The 24,611-nt window shown below is 38.1% G+C and overlaps 1 protein-coding gene across 3 annotated transcripts in view; it reads right to left on the bottom strand.

Annotated features, from left to right (window-relative positions):
- The window catches only part of snx14 (sorting nexin 14), a 50,269-nt gene that overhangs the window by 20,497 nt on the left and 5,161 nt on the right, over nt 1-24,611 (bottom strand). For 2 of the 3 annotated variants that reach the window (XM_003215541.4, XM_008119682.3), the window contains exons 2-13: nt 22,800-22,920; nt 21,541-21,617; nt 21,367-21,445; nt 20,485-20,528; nt 16,378-16,465; nt 15,393-15,477; nt 13,935-14,091; nt 12,302-12,377; nt 9,859-9,903; nt 9,681-9,761; nt 9,462-9,576; nt 7,268-7,423 (exon numbers count right to left, since the gene is read on the bottom strand). In XM_003215541.4, the coding sequence (XP_003215589.1) occupies nt 7,268-7,423; nt 9,462-9,576; nt 9,681-9,761; nt 9,859-9,903; nt 12,302-12,377; nt 13,935-14,091; nt 15,393-15,477; nt 16,378-16,465; nt 20,485-20,528; nt 21,367-21,445; nt 21,541-21,617; nt 22,800-22,920 (1,124 nt within the window). The remainder of the gene's footprint in view (nt 1-7,267; nt 7,424-9,461; nt 9,577-9,680; nt 9,762-9,858; nt 9,904-12,301; nt 12,378-13,934; nt 14,092-15,392; nt 15,478-16,377; nt 16,466-20,484; nt 20,529-21,366; nt 21,446-21,540; nt 21,618-22,799; nt 22,921-24,611) is intronic. The other variant, XM_016997400.2, reaches the window with a different exon arrangement.

Here is a 24,611-nt window from a genome sequence, read left to right as displayed (position 1 = left end):
GGAAGCCGCAGCTGCCGCCGAGCAGGCAGCAGCCGCTGCCAAGCAAGCAAGTATGGATGCAGAAAATAAGGCCCGTCAAGTTAAAACAGAAGCTGCTCTAGCAACGTTAGCACAGGTTGCAAAGGCTGAGGTGTTACAAGTAAAGGCCTCAGTCCTAGAGCAAGGTCTCTTAGGAAATACATTCCCTCCAGATGTTACAACAGAAGATCCTGTCACAAAAGTGGATTCCTATTTAAATACCCAAATTATCAATATTGCAGCCCCTCCTGTGCTAACAAGAGAAAGTGCAGTAGCAAATAATTCTTTTGTATCACAACCAGAAATTATAGAGGTTTCTGCACCCAAAGAACATTATTTGCCGTATGCAGAAGTAGCAAGTCAAGCAGCAGTTCCATTGCATGATATATCTCAAACCAAGTTAGAGCACAGTTTTCCAGTAGACACACAGGACTCAATACAGTCAAACTACACAATGCCAACAACTGCATTCAGTCTCAATCCCAAAGCAGCTAGTTGGGTTCCAGAAAACCCCCAGATCCAAACTAACTCTGAACCAACTTTGCAACAGTCCTCAGTCCCACTTGATATTTTAAATTACACCTCCTACAGAAACCCAAGAAGGGACTTAGCAGACAGAGGCATTCAGAAATTCTCTGATAAGCCAGAGGATTATATGTTGTGGAAGAATACATTTCAGTCAGCTCTCAAGCAACTAAAATTGCCTGTAGAGGAAGAGTTAAATTTATTGATCGCTTGGTTGGGACCTGCTTCTTCCATACAGGTGAAGAGAATTTATGCAGCAAACATAAATAACCCACATGCAGCCTTAAATCGAGTGTGGGACCATCTCAATGAACGTTATGGATCATCTGCACAGATAGAAACGTTGCTTCTGCAAAAGCTTAAATCATTTCCTGCATTTACAAAAGGGGAATATGAGAAATTATGGGATTATGCAGATTTGCTTGAAGAATTGGAAGCAGCTAAGGGAAATCCAGATTTACCAGGGCTTGCATGTTTAGATCAATATTTAACACAACAAGAGATTATTGATAAACTGCCTTTCTCACTGAAGGAGGTATGGGGCCGGGAAGTTTTCTCTTATAAAGAAACTCATCAACGGAAATACCCACCATTTACACATTTAGTGAAGTTTCTCTTAAGATCAGCTAGAGAGAAGAATGATTTGCAAACGGGGTTTCCTCTTTTATATCAAAGTAACAAAAAAGATAAGAAACATTTCATAGAAACCAAAAGCAAACCACAAGTCACAGTTAGAAAAACTGAAACCAAGGTCAAATCAGTTGAACATCACGCAAAGACATTAGCAGGAGTAATATGTCCAGTACACCAAATAGCACATGATCTGAATAACTGCAAAGAATTCAGGAGCAAACCTTATGAAGAGCGTTTAACCTTTGCCAGAGATCAAAGACTTTGTTTTAAATGTGGTACTTTCAGAAACCACATAGCCAAGGAGTGCAGGAGAAAAGTGAAATGTCAAGAATGCTTTAGTGAAAAACACTGCTCTGCACTACACCGCGAAACAACACCTCATCAGAAAGGAAAGAACTCTGAAAAGTCAGAATGTATTCTTGTGGAAACACCACAACCTAAGGAGATTAAGATAGCAACATCAACTTGCACAGCTTTGTGTGGAGAAGCAGGAAAAGAACGAACATGTCATCCTATTTGCTTGGTAGATGTCTACCCTGAAAACTCTCCAGATCAAGTTAAACGCATGTACGTTGCCTTAGATTCTCAAAGTGACACCTCCCTAGCAACACCTGAATTCTTTAACATCTTTCAAATTCAATCAAAAGAGGTAGAATACATTATGACTACTTGTGGTGGAGATCAGGTCATGGTGGGGAGAGTAGCATCTGGATTCATCCTCCGGACTATTGATGGCATGAAACAATTTAGGTTACCAACGTTCATAGAATGCCAAAATATACCTAAAGATGAAAGACAAATCCCTACAAGAGAAATAGCTATGAGTCATGCACACCTAAGATCCATGGCACATAAGTTACCAAGATTCGACCCTGGCGCAAAGATTCTTTTGCTTATTGGTATAGACTGTCCAGACTTGTTTTCAGTTAAAAAGCAAATAAAAGGTCAACCAGGAGCACCAATAGCTCAAGAACTAGAGATAGGCTGGACTATCCTAGGTCCAGTATGTTTAAACCGCAAAAGGTTGCCTTCTCATGCTCGAACCTTTTGCACAGGCTTCATGCCAAATGACGTCCTACACAGATGTTAGATTGTCCGAATCACATCCAAATACGTTTCCAAAACACCGAGAGTTCAGAATCTTCAGTATTTAGGACTACAGTTCATGACAACCTAATAGCTTTGTCCAAAGAAAACCGGCGTTTCCTAGACATAATGGAGAAAGAATGTGTTCAAGATAAAAAAGGTAACTGGGTTGCACCCTTACCCTTCAAAGAGGATAGAAACAGACTGCCTAATAATCGCATCATGGCGATGCAACGCCTCAATGCTCTCCAGAGGAACATGGAGAAAAAACCTCAATTAAAGAAAGATGTTATTGCATTCATTAACACTATGATAGATAGAGGTCATGCAGAGAGGGCTCCTAACCTCAAAGAGCAGCAAGAATGTTGGTACCTACCGTTCTTTGGGGTGTACCATCCACAAAAGCCCCAACAAGTCAGAGTAGTGTTTGACTCTAGTGCCCTATTTAAAGGAACATCTCTAAATAAAGTTCTATTGACAGGTCCGGATTTAATCAACAATCTTCTTGGCGTACTTCTACGTTTTAGGAAAGAAGCAGTTGCAATTATGGCAGACATCCAACAAATGTTCTATTCCTTTTGGGTCAGAAATGACCATAGAGACTTTCTTCGTTTCCTGTGGTTCAAGGACCCCCAGCAAATGTCTGAAATACAGGAATACCGGATGTGTGTTCATGTCTTAGGTAATAGTCCATCACCAGCCATAGCAAACTATGCGCTAAAAAGAACAGCACAACTCTTAGAACATGAATATGGATCAGAAGTATGTGAGTTTGTTTGCAGAGATTTCTATGTAGATGATGCTTTAAAGTCAACATCTACTCCTCAAGAAGCAATCTACCTTCTTAAGAAAGCCAAACAAATGTTAGCCACAGCCAACATAAAATTACATAAAATAGTTTCGAACTGCCTCGAAGTTTTATTAGCCTTTCCCAAAGAAGATAGAGCAAAGGGGATGGAAACACTAGAACTGGGACAAGAGTTTATGCCGGTTCAAAGAAGTCTAGGCTTATGTTGGCACATCCTGGAAGATAAATTCATCTTTCGAGTACCAAACACCCAAAAGAGCTTTACACGCAGAGGTATATTATCTGTCATAAACAGCATCTATGATCCACTTGGTTTTGCTGCACCAGTCGTTATTAAAGGAAAATGCCTGATGAGAATTAACCCATGCAGTGAAACATTGGGATCAACCTCTTTCAGAAAAAGAGAGGTCTATATGGGAAAAGTGGACGTCTTCTCTTATAGCTTTAGAACAAGTTGGAGTCTTTAGGAAATATGTGCCTGTCTCAGGCACTTAAAACAGTTACAGCTTCATGTATTTTCGGATGCTTCCAACAAAGCAATTGCCGCTGTAGCTTATCTTAGAGTGTTGCAAGGAGACCAGCCCTATTTAGGGTTTGTAATCGGAAAAGCCAAGTTGACACCATTACATGGTCATACAATGCCACGATTAGAACTGTGTGCAGCAGTGTTAGCTACACAACTTGTAGAAATAATTAAAAGAGAAATAGACTTATCTTTCAGTGATATCACACTATATACAGATAGTAAAATTGTTTTGGGTTATATATATAACACCCAACGAAGATTCCATGTATACGTTAGCAATAGAGTAGACCAAATACTCCAGATAACTAAACCTAATCAGTGGTGCTACGTATCTTCAGAATCAAATCCAGCAGACCAAGCCACAAGAGAGATTTATGCTCACGAGCTTATGAATTCGCATTGGTTGAAAGGTCCTGACTTTTTAAAGGATCCAAAATATGTGCCTCCAAAGGACCAAGTATTCAAACTCTGTAACCCAGAAGAAGATAAAGAGATAAGAACACTTAGCACCAACATATCAAAGTCTCAGGAAGAGCTGTTCTCAAGAAGATTCATTAAATTCTCATCCTGGAAACGACTAGTTATAAGTATAGCTAAGATCTTACACTTCGTCAACTATAAAAACAACAAACCTACTTCTGTAGAGGATAGAAAAGAAGCAGAATCAAAGATTATCCAGATTGTGCAGTCAGAAGTGTACAAAAGTGAACTACAGTGCCTTAGACATCACCGGCCTATACCAAAGTCAAGTACCTTAAGGTATCTCAACCCCTTTTTGGACAGTTCCGGTTTAATAAAGGTTGGGGGTCGCTTAGCCCAGGCCAAACTTAAGTTGGGAGAGAAACATCCTTACATACTGCCGGCTAAACATCATATCTCACTACTCCTCATAAGACATTATCATGCTAAAATATATCACCAAGGCAGACACTTTACAGAAGGAGCAGTGAGAAGTGCTGGAATTTGGATAGTGGGAATGAAAAGGTTGGTCACTAAAGTTGTTAATGACTGTGTTATTTGTAAAAGACTTAGGGCTGAACATCCCCATCAAATCATGGCTGACTTACCAAGGGACCGTGTCACTATACAACCACCATTCACCAATGTTGGTGTCGACATTTTTGGTCCATGGGAAATAGTAACTAGAAGAACAAGAGGAGGAGTAGTAAACAACAAAAGGTGGGCAGTAATGTTTACTTGTCTATTCTTACGAGCTGTTCACATCGAACTTGTAGAATCCATGGATTCAACATCATTCATCTATGCTCTACAACGTTTTTTCGCAATTAGAGGTCCAGTGAAACTTCTGAGATCGGACTGTGGTACGAATTTTAAAGGCGCATGTAAAGATCTAGAATGTCCAGAGAGGTCTGTGTTAGATCCAGATGTTCAAGTATTCCTCAAGCAAGAAGGTTGCAAATGGCTATTCAATCCTCCACATGCATCTCACATGGGGGGAGCATGGGAAAGGATGATAGGTATCGTCAGAAGAATTCTTAATGCCATGTTGTTAAATGTTACCATTCTTACTCACGAGATTCTCGTCACCCTTATGGCAGAAGTGATGTCTATAATTAACAGCCGTCCTCTAACACCAATATCAACAGATCCAGAGGATCCAAATGTGTTGACACCAGCGACCTTGTTGACCTTCAAGACACCAGAATGGAAAGACATTACTATTGCAGCAGAGCTGAAGAACATCCATTGTAAACAATGGCAGCAAGTGCAATCATTAGCCAATACATTTTGGAAACGATGGAAAAGAGAATATCTGCCTCTACTTCAAAGAAGATCCAAGTGGGAGCAAGTCCAAGAGAACCTTCGCATAGGCGATATAGTTTTGATGAAGGAAAAGGACACGCGTAGAAGAAAGTGGCCATTGGCAGTAATAACCCAGGTAATTCCAGGTGGAGACCATCAGGTACGTAAGGTAAGAGTGAAGACTACAAAGACAACAGGATCCAGAATATTAGAGAGGCCGATCACAGACCTTGTATTAATGTTTCACAGGAATGAACCCATAAGCTAGTGTGACCATAATCTGCATTAGATTAGTTAATAGTTGATATTTTGTGTTAGTTATTTGTTATTAATAAGGGGGTAAAACTTATTAATAAGTTTTAGGTGGGGAGTGTCATGCCACGAGGAGGCAAAACATTACCTGCTGCCCTGTCTCTTTAAGATTCTAAAGGGACGGAGCTTAGCCTTGGCTCCTGCCAGCCTGAAATGGCAGTTATTTTTGTCAGTTAGAATTTGTCAGTTGGTGAGGCACTGGAAGGAAGTGTAGGAAGTAAAAGGATCACAGAAATTCACGTCACGTTGGAACTGTATTCAAATTAGATTAAAAAGCCACAGACTACAGCAATAGAGAAAGCCATGTCAACAACACTGCATTGAAGTCACCTCAAAGATACAAAGAATCCAGTCATAACAAGACATTATACTCTGTGGCAATATCTATCCAGAACTGTATAGACTCAAAGATTTCTTTCCTCACAAGAGACTTCATAGTGGCAACAAGAGGAAAAGAGATCAATTTTGTCTATTAATAAAATATTTTGTTTTACATAACACAGTGTCCAATCTGTCCTTCGTGCTATGGGTCCTTCCAGTTCATTTAGTTAACCATGGAGGCAGAACAGAGCCCCATGGTGCTTATAGCAGTGTTCAATGAACATTTGCGCCAATTGCTCTGCATTAGGCATGCTCCTGCATGGAATGAAATGTGCCTGCCTGGAAAGGAAAACTTCCTAGCGGACGCCTTATCCAGACTGCTGCAACACAACGCAGATAAACAACACACGATGGGGACAATCTTTTCCAACACCCAACTGGGAACGGGGGTGGTCACGAGGAGCAGAGCAAATAAAGAGGGGACAGGACCAGAGGCCACCCTGCCCCAGAGAAGGACATCAGGGACCCCTGGCTCAGGGAACACTATCATGAAAACGAAACCTACAGGATCGAAGCGTTCAAGGAGGGCTTGAGGTCAGACCTGGTGGAATGGGTCCTGGCCAGGGAAAACCCAGACACCCTGGAGGGATGGATGGACGTGGCTGGCCAGGGGGAGATGCTGAAGGAGGAAATCAAACGGTTCCGTCAAAAACAAACCCCCCCCCCCCCCCAGCAGGAAGCACCGCGGGTAGAAACCATACCCCTTCTAAGAACAGAGACAGGCTTGATCCGACTGAAAAGAATCGGTGGAAGATGGGCCTGTGCCTACGATGTGGAGCAGAGGGGTAAAGTGCTGCTCTTGGAAGTTTCCAGGAGACACAATTATTATTTTTTTTGCTGGCAGAAAGGAGAAAAAGAGCAGTCCACAGAAAGATGGAAGCCCCAAATATATAATGGGAGGGAGAATTATGTCCCAAGGCTAGTGTCCATGTTAGGGAACATGATAGAACATTGCAGTGGGTTTTCTAACCTACCAGAGTAGGGCTCCTGGGTACATAAGTAACTGCAGAGAGATTTTTCACACACACACACACACACACACACACACACACACACACACACATGAAATTCTTCTAACACAATTAGATATGTCAGCATTAAGTACTTTTAATGCTGGCCAATTCATGGAGGAGACAACTGAGTTGCCATCTGACAGACAATCTATATCCCTGCTGCTCCAGTACCAATTCAATATTTTTGTCAGTTCCACTTACTACTCTGTATCTCTTCCACAATGAAAGGATCAAATTTAATTTTGTCAATGCTTTGATGCAAGCAGTATGTTTTGTAGATTTTCACTACTTCTTCATGAAGGGACATCATTTCATCATCAGACAATTCTGGCTGTAAAATTCTGTCATTAAATTGCTCTGTTGAAAGAAAAAGGGGAAAAGAAGAAATCCATTGTTATTTGAACATTGATAATATTTCATATGGAGTACAAGTGCATTCATAAAATGCCAAAAAGATGACATTATTGGATTCTGATGCAACAAAGCACGTGTTATTCCAAATCACCCTTTAACAATGACTCAATCACCAAGGGTTGATTTAACACCTGGGATCCCTGCATTATATTCCCTTCTTATAAAATCTAGATCAGCACACAGATGAAGAAAATTTCTGAAAATTCTGAAACCATGGAAGAAAAATCCTAGAGCTTTTTTCTTCCAAATGGAGAAATTTAGTTTTGGAAGAAAAATAAATAAATCACTATATGCAAATTACTTTTTCATAACAAACACAACCATATTTCATAGCTTGAGTAATATAAAATGTTTTACTCATAAGCTTATTAGCATATTAAATTCTACTGCTTTGTATATTTATGTAAATGTCCCAGTCTCATACAAATAGTGTAAACCGGTAAACTGAAGAAGCATAAACAGTTGCACTCTGTGCTACATAAACACACTTATCTTTCAAAATACATTATCTAGACAGAAACATCCCTCAGAGTCATAATCTCAAGGAGGTGATTAGCTGCATATGTGGATGTTTTGCTCAACAATGTAAATGCTGGATTCTTTACCAGTGTTTAAACAATAAAAAGGAATGAAGTCTCCCTCCCTACATGTTCCTTGCACAGGGATAGCAGCATCCATCATGTGTGGACGTTTATCTCAGATTTGAACTTCCTGTATGTCTCATTTAAGACAGGAATCATCATACTTTAATTCTGTAAATGAAGTTATATTGACACTGTTGCATTTCATTTAGAGGAAGTACACTTTTGTCTTTAAAATCATTTCAGTTTTTATAAGAGGGTTATTTTTATGTCCTCACCAAACGTTCTATTTTTCCAGTAGAAAAATTGAATTTTCCTAGAAAAAAAAACGTTTTTCCTGATTGTTGCCAGGAGGAACCTAACATGGCCACCATTACCTCTGTTCTGACTGCTTTCAATTCCTATCGGCATTGCAAGCACTAATACACACCAGGATCCCCAGCATTTCTAGACAGCTCTGCTTTGAACACTAGTAAGAATTACCCCACAGGACAACTTCCTAGAGGAACTTCTCTCATGTTACAAAGGAATCTTGTAGTGCCTTTAAAACTGAGGGAAAGAAATCTGTAGCATAAGCTTCCACAGACTCCATTTATTTCATCAAATCTTTGAGTATCTCTCTTGAGAAAAAGTTAAACTCTCCCTTTACTATGGTAATCAAATTTAGTAAATGCAAAGGACAGTTATCTGCTACTAGGCACTGTCTGTGGTCCACATGGACTGCCAAAAATGCAAGAAAAAACAGGGGCAGGGCAAAAGAAACCCAAAAGTTTATATATTTATGATTTAACATAAAATGGGGAAACCTGTTTTGCCCAAAACCAGAACTACAAGGCATAGACAGATATTTATGATCTGTATTGTCAAAGGCTTTCATGGCCAGAATCACTGGGTTGCTGTGAGTCTTTTGGACTGTATGGCTATGTTCCAAAGTCTTTCTCTCCTGATGTGGGCGAAATGCCAGGAGAGAAAGCTTCTGGAACATGGCCATACAGCCCAAAAGACTCACAGCAACCTATTTATGATCCGTTTAAAAGACAAACTGATAAAAAGGACAGTCCATCAAAGGTCTTTTGGAGGTGGGAAAACCTAGAGGCTACAAAAAGTCTTCACCAGCTCTAACTAAATTTTATTCCCCCTTTAAGTCAAAATGTAGTGCAAATGTAAACAACTTCCTTTATCTACAAATCACATTAGTAGTCTGGTTGGATGAAAGAGAAGGGACATGGAGGAGAAGCAAGGCACAGAGTGGATGGAGGGTTTGTTACTTGTAGGGTATTTTAGGCCTGTGGGCAGAAGAACTGCTCACCACTATTGAGGCACACATTCAAACAAATCATGAAATGGGTTATTTAACTGACATAAGGTAAAAACATTATTGCTATCTTACGGTACCTTACCTACATCAAGGTAAAACTGCAATACGTGCACTGCTCCTTCTTTTTTCAAAAAATTCATGAAGAGAAAGAAAAGATCCTGGTGGCCTCTGATCTCTTTCAATTCCAATTGCAAGGCCTGTCCAAAAGCAAAAACAATATGTTCCAGGTGGCTATGAGGGTTTCTTTATTTTATTTCTTTAAAAATAACATTCAGACTTTAAACAATTATTTCATGCTTACTGAGGGCTTCTTATTTCTGGGCTCTGCAAACTTCTGTAGAAAGGGAACCAATGCTGATGCAGGCTCTGTTGCTATCTCAGGCTGGGGGGGGGGGAGGGGGGGGAAACAGCACCCAAATGAGCAAGATTGTATGACAACATATACAACACAATATTATTCTTTTGTTGTCAATACTCACAGGACTGTCATCAATGAAGATGAGTAGCAGATGATTCACAGTATCCTAACAGGAGGGGAAAATACATATATTTAGCATCAGCTGGTACCTACATTAAGCTCAACACTAACACTGCCTGAGCAGGGTTGTAGATTGTAGAAGGTACCAAAACACTTCCAATGGGAGAAGCACCAATTAGTCTCCCTTCCACTCTCTGTGCAAACACTCTTTGAGTGCACACACAAACCTATTTAGAGGTGAGGTGTGATGGATATACAGGCAAATACTTGTATGCTGTAGGAAATCTATTCATTCATCTCTTCACCCACATCGAGCAACTTGAGTTCAGAATGAAATGTTAATACTAGGGAAATTCAATATTGAAACTAAATGCCATCTGGTATGACTCAACTCAAGTTCTACTGAATTATTTGAGTTTTTGAAAGGGCTTTGAAAGTGGGATGGGCACAATCAGAAATCCGGCTTTGCCATCCTCTGACTCTCAGTGGGCTGCATTCATCTCCAGCTCTCTGCTATCAGCAGGAAGAACTGCCAGATGGTAACGGCTGTTCAGCAGTGGAATACGCTGCCTCAGAGTCCAGTGAAGCCTCCTTCTCTGGAAGTTTTTAAGAAGAGGCTGGTGGCCATCTGCTAAGAATGTTTTGATTGTGTAGTTTGCATGGCCAAAGGGGGCTGCACTGTATGGCCCTTGGGGTCTCTTCCAACTCCATGATTCTATGATTCTAGATTTGGCTGGCAGTTTTCTAAAATGCCTTGCGTCTTTCCAAAGGTAGCAAAGGTATTTGTTAATTTATTTACTGAATTTATATTATGACTTTCTCATTGGACTGTGTTTAAGGCAGCATATGGTAATTTACAGTTAATCACGATTAGATAAATTTTGATTTACCAAAGAATTACAGTATTATTTTGAAAATGTAATTAAAAACTCAGGTATTTAAAACATAATAACAGATAAAGATATATGGTCTTTCAAATAGTTCAGATAGGTAAAATCCAGCACTTTTGATTTCTGTCAGGAAATGAATTGATAGCCAGTGAAACTATTTCAAGAGGAAGTCACAAATTCCCTGTAATTGGTCCCAAACAATAATCTGGCTGCAGTATTTTGGATCTGCTGAAGTCTGTAACTATTTCCAAATGTTCCCAGACAAAGTGCATTGCAGTAATACAAATGAGATGTATCAAGAAGTGCATCACTGTAGCCAGAGCCGGCATTTCAAGTGAGGAACAGGCACATTTGTCTGTTGTTTCTTCCAAGTATCTTTCCTCCTAGGACTCCTGAAAAGAAGCAAGGGATTTCTGAATAGTTAACATCTGTGCTTCCCCTGCTTGCAGCAAGGAAAGTGTGACTGCTGTCTCTAGAAATTCCTTGCTTTTTTCCAGGAAGTTATGAAACAAATATGGCATTTCAGAAAGGTGTCAGCTGCTCTTCCCTTATAGCTATGGCTTCTCTCATCTCCAGAGCAAGGAGGGGACAGCTCTACCAGTAAAGTAGAGTCTCACTTATCCAACATTCGCTTATCCAACGTTCTGGATTATCCAACGCATTTTTGTAGTCAATGTTTTCAATATATCATGATATTTTGGTGCTAAATTCGTAACTATAGTAATTACTACGTAGTATTACTGCGTGTTGAACTACTTTTTCTGTCAAATTTGTTGTATAACATGATGCTTTGGTGCTTAATTTGTAAAATCATAACCTAATTTAATGTTTAATAGGCTTCTCCTTAATCTCTCCTTATTATCCAACATATTCGCTTATCAAACGTTCTGCCGGCCCGTTTATGTTGGATAAGTGAGACTCTACTGTACTTTGAAAATGCTGTTTTGCTCCCAGGACCTTGCTAGACATATAACAGTGAGAACAAAATTTGGCAAGAATCTGTGAATGATTAAACAAAAGCTCTATAATACACAATCAACTCAGAAAAAGGACTGGAGTGGCATGCAACACTAAAGGGAACTGTGCTAATTGCTAATTTGAGGCAACACTCTCATATGAAGCCTCATCTACACTGAACTGCATTATATGGTCAGGGTAGACTCAACACAGTTGAGCTGCATTATATGAGTATAATAACAGTTCAATCTGCATTATAATGGCAGTGTAGATGGGGCCTAAGTCTCAATCAGATAACACACAATAGAAAAAAATGTTTTGCATTAAACCATTATAGCACTTACCACTGCAACCCCATTAAGAAACACTACGAAGTGTCTCTATCTTTATTGGAATAATTTACATGTTGCTTTTCTTTAAAGTAATCTTAAGCAACTCACAATATAAAATCAGTAAAATCAAAATATTATCCACAGGAAAACAGGATAGATAGTATACCTCTATAGCCACATCAAAACCACATCTCATAGTAAACAATTAACAGCAGGAATTCTTTGAAAAGAGAAAAATGAGCTAACTCAGCTTCTTAAAACTAACCGGATCAGCTAAGAAATCCATGGAGGGAAGGAGGACAGAACCAGAGAGAATTTCTCTTAGAAGTAAGGTGAATGATCTGAAAATAATAGAACAATCAGTTTTTATGCAATGTATTGTCGAAGGCTTTCACAGCCAGAATCACTGGTATGTTGTGTGGTTTTCGGGCTGTATGGCAGTGTTCTAACAGCATTTTCTCCTGACATTTCACCTGCATCTGTGGCTGATCCTCTGAAGATGCCAGCCACAAATACAGGTTAAATATCAGGAGAAAATGCTGCTAGAACATGGCCATACAACCTGGAAACCACACAACACACCCTTTTTATATAGTTCTGTTTTCTTCTCTCACTGGAGTTTTCAAAAGATAATATTTAAACCGAACTGGCAAACAAGCAATATATTGTGCAACAAATCATAACAAACAAATGTGTCACGTACAGAGTGACTTGCTTTGTACTTTTCTGTTACAGATCGGAGCCAACTGAAGCATCCAGAATATGTACCCATATCTCAGCCAAGAGGACTGAAAAACGTATGAAAATATCATTTTTGAGGGAGATTCTACCTTGCAATGTTCTGAAGCTAAGTAATAAGCTTTATTCCATTTTCTATATGGCAAAAATATTTGGTTCTTTTACCTATACATTTACAATGGGTCTCCAACCTTTGAGCAATACCAGCTACAGCCTGTATCTAGTACAATAGAAATCTTGTTTTACTAGTTTTGGATGTGTGTGATTTTTTTAAAGAGCAAAATGCAACAGTGTGACTACTGGGTATGATTAAAAGAAATCCTTAAGTTAGTTTAGGAAGAATGATGGATTAACCATTTTGACAAGCCTTGATGTATGGACTGGCTCTCCTGCCACCTAACTTAATTTGGAATTCTATAGTGTGCTTTTGCAGAGTGACTGCCATATAATGTCAAGCAAGAGGGTCATACTGGGCTTACGTTCTTCTTATACCATCTGCAGCTGACTAGCTACTGTGAGAAGAGAATGCTGGGTCACATAGACCTTTGATATGATCTGGCAGGGCCTCACTAATGTTTTTATTTTTCACTCTTATGCTGAAATAAATTGAATTTATATGTCGAAGCAGAAGGATACTATGTGCATGTAAAGTTCCACATGCGCAAGTTTCCTACTTCACCATCACATCAGTGCAAGTGAAAAAAGGTGAGCAATTAAAACTATTTCCAAAATTAAAGTAATATGTAGTTGTGCTTTTCTGGGATTCTATGAGCTCCAAGCAGTGATGGATGCACCTTAGGATTGAAATATCACTGTCTTCAGAAAAACATTAGGCCAATCATTTAATATGTATTTTCTCCAGGCATGGAAAAGTATCACAAACAAACAAACGAATTCTATACTGAGTCCATTTCCATCCTGATTTTTCATAAACTTCGTGAGTACTGACCTAATCAGATTATCAGATTTCAGAGGGTTGTTGCAAAGTAAGAATGAAGCCTTCATGTAATCCCAACATGACATTCTGTGATAACAGCTCTATCTACTTAACTTTACTATGTGTCACTATATCTTTTACTCTAGGTTTGGGATTCACTATGTCATACTACAAAAAAGGAAGGAATGAAAATATTTCAAATGCAACCACTCAATTAGCATACCTGCAGACTGTTGCCTTTGGAGGCAGAATGTAGGGGAACAAAAGCTCAGTAAGTTTCCTTAAGTAATGTAGTTCATCTCTCCTACTTCTCAAAGCCACATGGAGCTCTGGACCATACTCTTCCAAAGCAGCCTGCTGTAAGTATTCAGCGTTTTTCACTGTAGAGAAAATGCAGTTCAGCACAACTCAACATGTAATTAGTATGTAATAAACTAACAACTGTAACAATTAGTCATTACTACAGAAGACTCATTAAAATAAAGTGACTGATATTAGTACTGACTATTCAGTATTATTCAGCATCTGATTCAAGAAGTCTACATTTGATAGGATGAGCAACAGAATATCTATGCCAATATTTGCACTAACCAACAAAATAAAAGCAAGCAAACAATAAAATACCAAAAATATCTAAAACAAGGGTAGGCACTGTGCAGTTTACAGAACACATGCAATCTTTCTAGCCTTCTCCCAATCATTTTTTACTTTGTTTTGACCACCAAATGGAGAATTACACTTCCAGAAATGTCTAGGAGGGCATTATTTTAATGCTCTTCCTTCCCAAACATTGGGCCTGAAAAATACTTTTTCAAAATCCTATATGGTTGACTGGTAACTTCTAGTATTGAAAAAATGGGTGCCTTCAGTCCTTGAGTCTGGAGTGCTTGAACTTTCCATCTGCCCTTTTCACTCTAAAGAAGTAGCACCGAGCATAGTAAGTATCATGGAAAGGCTTCCTGAAGATAGATAGTTTTGTGCCCCTCTGCAACAGGCAACAGGAAGAAGCCATTGCAAACTTCCTTTTGGAGAGTCCTACAGCACCAGGACTGCCACCGCACAAGCTGCTAGACCAGTGGGGTCCCCAGATGTTTTTGGCCTATAACTCCCAGAAATCCCAGCCAGTTTACCAGATGTTATGATTTCTGGGAGTTGAAGGTCAAAAACTTCTGGGGATCCCAGGATGAAAACCACTGTGCCAGACAGTTCAATCACTGGAAAATAACTTAAGATCACAATACTATTCTGAATATGACAATGAAAACTGACAGATTCCAATTTTGCAAACACTGATCAGGATTCAAAAGGGTGTTTTTGCTGATCATACTGCTTTCTTCAGTGGTGCATTATTGCAGTAACTGAAACAACAGCTTTTTGGACACATGAAGGAATTGTTTAAAAGAAAAGTTAGCTATTCTACAAATGCACCTTCTACAAATGCACCTTTTCATTTCTTACTGTGTAGGCAAAGTCTATCTGAATTTCACTGGATTTCAAAAGTGCAGAAAAACACTTCTATTTTGGAGTGAGTCCTGAATTCAAATTTTGCTGAGTCACATAACACACACGTCTGTGTGCCATAAATCATAAAGCTTGTCTCATTTTTGGAAATTTATTACAATGAAGTCCAATTTGGCAGCACAGATTTTTAAAAATACATATTTTAAAATGTTTATGTTACCTTTCTGTCTAGCTTTGGCTATTACTTCTATATGCTTCATGGCTACCTTCAGCATTTTCCTTGTTATAACTGTTGGAATATCCACCTATTTAAAAAAAACAAATATAAAAAGAAATATTTTGCAACAAAGTATATTTTCTTATGGAGAGACATCCTTTTTTATTTAAATAACCTTATTTGAAAACAGCAGGAGTACCAAAGATCCTTGTTTTTTAAACAAAGCATCCAATTATAAATCAGATTAAACATTTAATTTAGAAGTAAACTGCACAAAGTGTTCTGATATGGTAGATTCTTTTACTGGAGCTATACTACTGAAGCAGAACTCTTTAAAAATCATAGACTCATCTCAGAGTTCTGCAGATCATGTCCTTTTCCCCAACACAAAGCTCCCGGCATGTTCAGGTCCTACTTACCTATCTGATCACATCTCCTCATACCAACCTGTCTGAATGTTAAGATCTTCTAGCGAGGCCCTCTTCTAGTTGCCGCCACCATCACAAACGCGGTTGGCGGCAACGAGAGAGAGTGCCTTCTCGGCGGCAGCTCCAACTCTTTGGAACTTCCTCCCCAAGGAGGTTAAAACAACCCCGTCCTTGACATCGTTTTAAAAACAGCTAAAGACCTTCCTGTTTGCACAAGCTTTTGACGAAGACACTTAGCTGTAATGGCAGGAAAGCTAACTTGTATTGAGTTGCGCTAAGATCACCATCTATTTTGTTGAGTCACTTGCAGTAATATTAGACTAATGTTTTTAAATGTGTTTATTTCTTATTGTAAATTTGTTTTTATAAGCTACTGATTTATTATATATATATATATATATATATATATATATATATATATTTGTAATGTCTCTTATATAATGTTGTGAGCTGCTTTGGGTCTTGTTTAGGGAGAAAAGTGGGATATAAATAAAGATTTATTATTATTATTATTACTATTATTATTATTATCTGTTTTTGATTCAAAGGTTGTAGTTTACCTTGTAAATTCTGCGTACTACCACAGATGCAAAAAATCTTAAAGTTGCTCTTAGTTCATCCACAGAAGATTCATCGTCAGTTATATCCCTGCAAAATTTCAAAACAAAGCACAGTATGAAAACCTCAAACCTAGTAGCCTCTACAGCCGACTTATCATTTCAAAATAATGTTTATATTAGCTCATTCTACATAAAAGTTTTGATTATTTTCATACAAAAAAAATGAAATAAGGGCCGCAAAGATGTATTAAAATTTAATAAACCCAAGTGTAACTTAATGTGGTCTTAATAATAACCTAGAAGTAATTGAAATAATACTCCTTGTTATGTTTGCATACAATCTGATGTTATGTTTTGTATTGAACAGGGGTGGGCTGCAGCCAAAAGGGCAGGGCCCTTTTTTTTTTTTTCTTCCTGCACCAATCTGGTGAATCACAGCAGCACATTTCAGCACACCCAAAGTGATGTGGTATCACTTCTGGATACCATTTGGGCAGATTTTTTTTTCTCTTATCTGTTTTTGGGAGGTTTGGAGAACATGGAGAATTAGAACAGTCTGCTACTTTTTTTATGTAGTTTGAAACAACAGAAGTTTCTTTCAATAGAAGGGAAGCAGTTTCCAGCCATTCTTCCCTTCTCCTGCAGACCCCTGCTTCCACTTTCAAAATGATAAGGAGCCAGATAAGGAGGGATTATGGGGAATATGTGGAAAGCCACATCCCTGCTTATTCTAGGCGGCACTGATTGAGTTCAACAAGCCTGCCTAGAAAGGTTTAGCAACAATGGGAAAGCATGGGACTCCTTCCCAGCAAACTGCTAGCTCTGGGGATTATGAAATGGGGCTCTGCAAGAGCAAGAGCTTGTGTATCCAATGCAGAGAAACCAAGATGAAGAAATTGTCTTTCAAAAATTCTCTTTCACTTTGCGTTTCCTGATTTAGAGATAACTAATAACAATAAAAAAAACCTTTTGGGGGATCTCTGCAGCTATCCAAGGCAGAACCAACAAGATTTTAAAAGACAAAAACATAAACAACACAGACACCTTAGTCATATCCCAAAATGTTTATGCTAAATAAAAAATTCCAGGTCAAAGCTTCTTCTAAGAATCAGAGAGTTATACATGTATCATACAAAATCAACATACTAAATCAGCAGAAAACATTCACGCCACTTCAAGATTATCACTTAAGTAAGCCTTCAATTTTTCATGAGTAAAAACTACCTTCTATGGCTTAAATAATATTTGCAGAAAGATCTAAAAACCGCCACTTGTCAACAGCCTCTTAACGTCAACAGCCTCTTAACGTTTGACACTACTAAAAACATTTTACCACAAAATAGCGTTTAGGCTCCCTCTGGTGTCTCACCAAAGCAAAGGTTTAATATACTGCACTGAATCCTATGAACTTCTCATGCGCAGAAGTTGAAAGTGCACTGTATAATCCTCCAAAAGAATAATCTACATTCCATTCAACTGGATCCAAGCTAACTGCACAGTTCCAACTGAACCATCAGAGCTGTGATAAATGTTTGCACTGATTTCAAGTGGAACTGAACATAATTAATTTACTTTAGCCCAAACCCATTATCTTGTGCAGATGTTTTTCAGTCACGTAATGCATCCTAGTAATTTTTATTTACTTCAACTGCCACAATACAAGTATTAAAATGCATTACTGAAACTCAAACCTCATATAACTCTTAGCAGGAAAGAAAATTTAAATGTTAAAAAAATCATATGGCGTAGCCTTGTAGAACAGTAGTTCCCAAATTTTGGTCTTCTGTAGGCTTGAGACTTCTGTTTCAAAACTCCTGACCATTGAATGCGCTGTCTAGGATCTCTGGGAATTGAAAATTACAACTTCTGAAGGACCAAAGATTGAAAACCACTGTTGTAAACTGTGTAAACACAGATGGGAAAAGGTACATTTGAATGATTTCTCAAGCTGAAATCTCCCTGTAGTGCACCAGGGAAAGGGTGAGACTAAACCTGGTCCCCATCAAGTGTTACCTTTGGAGAAGAAAGTTTAAGATATGAAACACATCTGGACATGAATTACAAGAACTACATTCTGAACACTTTTTTTAAACAAAGCCCAATTAAATCACAACCCTTTTCGCAACATGCAAATCAGCACTTGGAATTATGTTTTTGCTGGTGTTTACTCTTGTCATCCTTTTCTATGAAATGTTTTGCACAACTGTGTAAAAGTGGTGCACACTCTTATACAAATGATTGCATCTGGAGTAAAGCCAAAGTTATGTTTATTTATTTATTTGTTTACTACATTTATATCCCACCCTTCTCATCCGAAAGGGGACTCTGAGCGGCTTACAAATAATATTTACATTCGGTGTATTATATCAATAGCACAGCACAACACAAGCACTATATTGCACCACACCACTATACTGTGATATTACCAGTAATATTACATGTAATAAATGATATATAATTAATATTAGATTGTATTATTATTAGTATTATATTGCATTACATTATAATATTATTATCAATATTACATGTATATAGGTAAATGTAAAGGTTTCCCCCTGATGTTAAGTACAGTCGTGTCCGACTCTGGGGGTTGGTGCTCATCTCCATTTCTAAGCCAAAGAGCCGGTGTTGTCCTTAGACACCTCCAAGGTCATGTGGTCAGCATGACTGCATGGAGCGCTGTTACCTTCCCACCAGAGCGGTACCTACTGATCTACTCACATCTGCATGTTTTCGCACTGCTAGGTTGGCAGAAGCTGGGGCTAACAGCGGGCGCTCATTCCGCTCCCTGGATTCGAACCTGCAACCTTTTGGTCCACAAGTTCAGCAGCTCAGCGCTTTAACACACTGTTAAAGCCTTATTATTATTGTAAATTATATTGTATATTATATACAATATTATAGATAGATAGATAGATAGATAGATAGATAGATAGATAGATACACACACATATATAATACTATATTATTAGCATAGCATGTTACTGGGGGGAGAGGCCTCCAGCTGATGGCACAGAAAACAAGATGGAAATGTCTTCCTTCCTTCTCTCTCCACCCTAGAGCGTCAGTTGGTGATGGGGGAAGGGGCCTCCAGCTGATGGCACAGAAGACAAGATGGAAATGTCTTCCCAGACATTTGGGACTTGTTGGGACTTGTACCAGGTATTGGCTCAATCAATCACAGAAAAGGGGATCAAAAATGTCATTCCATGAAAACAAAGCTAAAGGTAACATTTCAAACAAAAACAAACATCACTACAAATGCAACAATTTAAATCATGAAATAAAGGTGTATTCCTCCCACTTAATGCGGCACAAATTATAACAGGATTGTGCAAACAGACATACAGTAGAGTCTCACTTATCCAACATAAACGGGCCGACAGAACGTTGGATAAGCAAATATGTTGGATAATAAGGAGAGATTAAGAAGAAGCCTATTAAACATCAAATTAGGTTATGATTTTAAAAATTAAGCACCAAAACATCATGTTATACAACAAATTTGGCAGAAAAAGTAGTTCAATATGCAGTAATGCTACATAGTAATTACTGTATTTATGAATTTAGCACCAAAATATAACGATGTATTGAAAACATTGACTACAAAAATGTGTTGGATAATCCAGAACGTTGGATAAGCGAGTGTTGGATAAGTGAGACTCTACTGTACATATACAAATGTAGGATCCAAATAACCATTAAGGCAAGGTATGCACATTTTAGAGCCTTGAGGAGTGCACTGCTCCAACTTCAGCTTCGCTACAGCTCTAAAGCACATCACCACTAAATGGGTTTGGATACAGTAATTTAATCATGCTTGATTGGAAGGGGGGCAAGAAAAGGGGCTGGTGCCAGGAGTTGGGGGGGGGGATCATCTTGGGATCCAATGATTGGGTTGCCCTGGAGTTCTCAAAGGATCTCATCTGATCCATGGATTACACAAATACTATCCTTGTATTAAATTAATTTTAAAAGGTATTAACCAAATTTTAATCACTAGAGCAAACTTAAAAAATCAATTAACAGAAATTGATTCAATGAGTCTACTCTACCTTGTTCTAGAAACTGTTCTGAACAAGGGTATTGTATTTTGCTGAATCTTACCTGTACCAAGGATAAACAAAGTTATCCAGCAACAGCTCAAACACCTGCAGTCAATCAGATGAAATAATAGATTACAGTATGTCCAGCAAGATAGCTAACAGTAATAATGACTAGCATACATCCTCCAAGATCACCTTTTGAAAACCCCAACCAAATTCAGTAGACATGAAAAATATTATGGTCTTCATCAATAACTCACAGAATAGTGGCCATCCTCCCCAATCTTCTGCTCTCCAATTTTTGCACATTGATCTCTTTCATGGTCAAGATAAGAAGAGAGAATATTCTCTCAATAGAAATCTAGAGTTATCTACACGCTTAGCATCTGGGAGAGAAGAAACCTTCTGCTCAGAGAACCCAGAGTAATTCAATTAAACATCCATAATAAGGGAGACTAAGCATGGAAATGACATATTCCCAGAGGAAACTCTGTGGAGCATATTAAACCATGCACACTGCATGTCAGTGCTATAATCACAAGATCAAACCTAGATTTTTTTATAAAGCAACGTGGAGCAGTTCTGAGATATGAGATCAATGTATGCCTATGTGCTAGAAGGTAGATAAAAAGGAGCTAAATTGTGGCAGAGTAAGTATTTTTCATAGTAAGTGATTTAATATCTTCAGTTTGCCTAGCAGTAATTGGAAACAATGGCCTATTAAGCTGATATAATGGTTGTAATAAAAAAGAGAGTAAGTGAAAGCAGCTGAGCATGAAAACCACTTCGAGAAAGTATGATAGACATTCCTATCAAGAAATACATGTGTTTGGACAATTCTTAGAAGACAAACTTCAGATACTCAAACCAAAAATTACTCTGAGTATAATTTTTGAAAAGTAATGCTATGAGATTTCTATCCTGGGGAATGTTAAATAGTTACCTCTGAGAGTGAAGCATCAACTTTAGAGGGAACATTCAGGTCTCGCCATGGCTGATAATTTTCTAGCAGCAATGCAAGCCTATTAAAAAATAAAAAATATTGCTAGGTTGGGTTCCAATAATTTTTGCCCAAGGTACACACAAGCATGATTAAAATGATGAATATGCAACTCACCTATGTCTATTACACTTGATGTTACCACATACATCACAGCTGAGCCCTTGGGCATACGGCTCTTGAAATTCTAATTGCTAAAAGAAACAATGGAAAAGAAAGAATGGAAGAAAAGTTTTTTTCAACAGAATCCTAATAAAACAGTTTGGCATTAGTGATTTAATTATACGCAATAAAATGATGAAACAAGTTTTCTGAGCCTATTTTAAAGTGTTTTAAACCATTTAAAATTGTTTAGTATTTCTTTGCTGTCTGTTTAGAAAACAGTCTGTCTCTTCTACACTTATTTTTTCCTATTCATTCCTTTAAAATCATATCCTGGTACTAAATGGAAAGATGTTTACAAATCACTGACCACATGATAGTCCTCATTAAATTATTCCAAAGCAGAAATGTGAAAGGGGTGAGTGTGGCACACATGCACATGAAGATAAGGAGTCTGGTCCCCAGGATACTTATAGCTAAGAAGATTAACATGAAATCTGCCTTTAATAACCTAGTTATGCTTGACAGCAGCTTAACTGGGTCTTTAAATAGAAACCACATGGCAGAAACCTTTTCATCAGACATAAAACAGTGAGCAACCAATACACACCAAAACCATATAGGTAAAGATACTGGAAATTAACTTGTCTTTGGTGCTTTTCTTCTGCTGAGATGGGATCCAAAACTTAAAATGAGTCCAAGATCTCCCATCTATCTCCCACTTATGCAAACCTTTTATAAATGCAACTGTGTATATAGACATAACAAAGGGCAAGCTATAAATTTAGCAGATTGGCTGGCTTGTCTCCACATTGGTTGACTGGCAGTTAATTGATAGGCTTAATTAAAACCTATCAATTATTTCAAAGGCCATTCAACAGTGACCTAATAGTATCCATTTACCAGCAGAACAAGCCTGACTGAAAGAAAAGACTCTATCCTTAGGGTCATGCAAGCCTTCAAATCTGATGAACCCTTAAGAAGAGTGTGGTGAAGGAGAGAAGGAAGAAGAGGTTCCATTGCATAACCAGAAATCTGTTTGAACAAAATTTTATTCCAGCTAATATTTAAATATCCTATTTAAAATTATGGAAACTTTTAACTTCCAACATCAGCAACTAAAATCAGTTCCCACTGATTAACTAGCTGACATTTTACTTCATCTGTCAATTAAAGCTAAATAAATCTTGCCACATGCTGATCATAAACACTGTGTAGAAATTTAACTAATGTCCAATGATGTATCAAACTATATCAGTAAAGTTACACATTACCTTGGTTTTATGTTTTATTGTAAACAGAATGTTTGGTAACAGAGAATCCGGACCTAAGGAACAATAGAATGTCACAACGCCTGCCACAAATGACCAGAAGATCATTAAAACATGAAGGTACCTAAAAATAAAGACAAACATTACAACAAAAAGAATAACATTAATGCTGTAGATCAACTTTAAAAACACATGTCCAATACTACACATATCATAATGTATAACATTTGCACAACTATTAAGAATAGCATAAATGACATTCAACTTTCATATATTCATATTTACTATATTAATGACAAAGTATAACTGAAGCAAGTGAGAACTGTCAGACAGACCCCGTTATTCCCTCAACAACAACATCTTATTAAGTGCTAAAGTTCTAGCCTAAACTGATGCAATTCTGAGTCAAAGGAATAAGCAAAACAAGGGTAGAAACAATGAAAAGGCAAGAGTGGAATCGACTGTTATATGAATAGAAGCCTGCTGGCACAAGGCTTACTCTATATGTGGAGTTTGTTTCCAAAAGTTACCAAATCCAATGTTTATTTTTATTTTTAAAGAGTTTTAGGTGGCAGAACATTGTTAGCTACGAGTAGAATATTATGTACAGATCAAAGCTATCAAAATCTATCAAATCACTTCAGTAGAGGGCTTGGGAAATTGCATTTCATACCAAAAGAGGCATATCCTCAGCATGTATTTTTTCTGATTCCTGTAAAATTTGTTCAGATTGAGTTGGTGCCTTTTGGAAAGTATAAGTCTAGAAATTTCAATTAAAAAAATCAACCCACAAAATCTGGGTCAACATATCAATGGTTCGGCATTACTACTGTACCTTAACTCATATCAAAAATGGAATTATCCCCTTCTCTGTGTACAATGGTGAAAGGCAAGAGCTTAGTCCCTCCTAGGGGAACCTAGAAAAAGCTCTGAACCCCATACTTTCTCCACTGTGGTGCTACGTTTTCTTTTTTTAAATGCCTGGATCCAAGAGGAAATGGCAGAGGCCAGGGATGGCTAGCCCCCTAAAGCGGCATTGGTGCTTTCCCCACACCCCCTTTCCTCCATCCTTTATTTAGCTGGCAGATTTCTAACAGAATCAGAATTGGGAGCATGGTGAAAAAGGCCTGGAGAAACATACAGTAGATGTCCAATGTCAGGTTGCAGAAGTAACCAATGCAATGAAGCTTAAGGTGGGAAAATGCAGCATTCAGCTCCAACCAATCCTGCTTTAGCTGTGTGGAGCCACCAACAAAAGTAAACAGCAGCTCCTCCCAAATCTATTATTGAGCATGTATGAAAAACAATAGGGGACAAATAAGCTTGCCTTACCAGCTCCACCCTAGGATGGATGGATGAATTGATGAGTATATATATGTGTGTGTGTATTTAAAAAAGTATAGATCTGTAAGTTTGGCCATCAAAATAGGGCTCATAGGAAAAGTGGAGGTTGGTGAAAGAAAGCATTATTTCTTGATGCATTTTGGAAGAAGTCTGCCTCTTGAGAGCTGATTTTTTAAAATATTCTAGTTACTTAAGACTTGCATGACCTGGGTGCTTAATTTCACATGAAGCTATAATTACTGATGGATAAAAAGTTTGCTGAATCATACTGAACTGCTTTTTTCTTTGTGTTTTGTAGGCAGCTATCTCTATTTTTCCATATTATTTCTGCATCTGGTGTCAACACTTCTGTTTAGGAAACAGTGTCCAGAAACATACGTTCATGATGCTGAATTTCATATAAGCAGAATTAGGATCATAGTGTGCAAAAGAGCAGAACAACGTTTCATTCTATTACTTTGTGGTCACAGT

The sequence above is a fragment of the Anolis carolinensis genome, chromosome 1 (assembly GCF_035594765.1).
Source record: "Anolis carolinensis isolate JA03-04 chromosome 1, rAnoCar3.1.pri, whole genome shotgun sequence".
Classification (NCBI taxonomy): Eukaryota; Metazoa; Chordata; class Lepidosauria; order Squamata; family Dactyloidae; genus Anolis; species Anolis carolinensis.
This window is presented reverse-complemented; position numbering and strand designations above follow the sequence as displayed.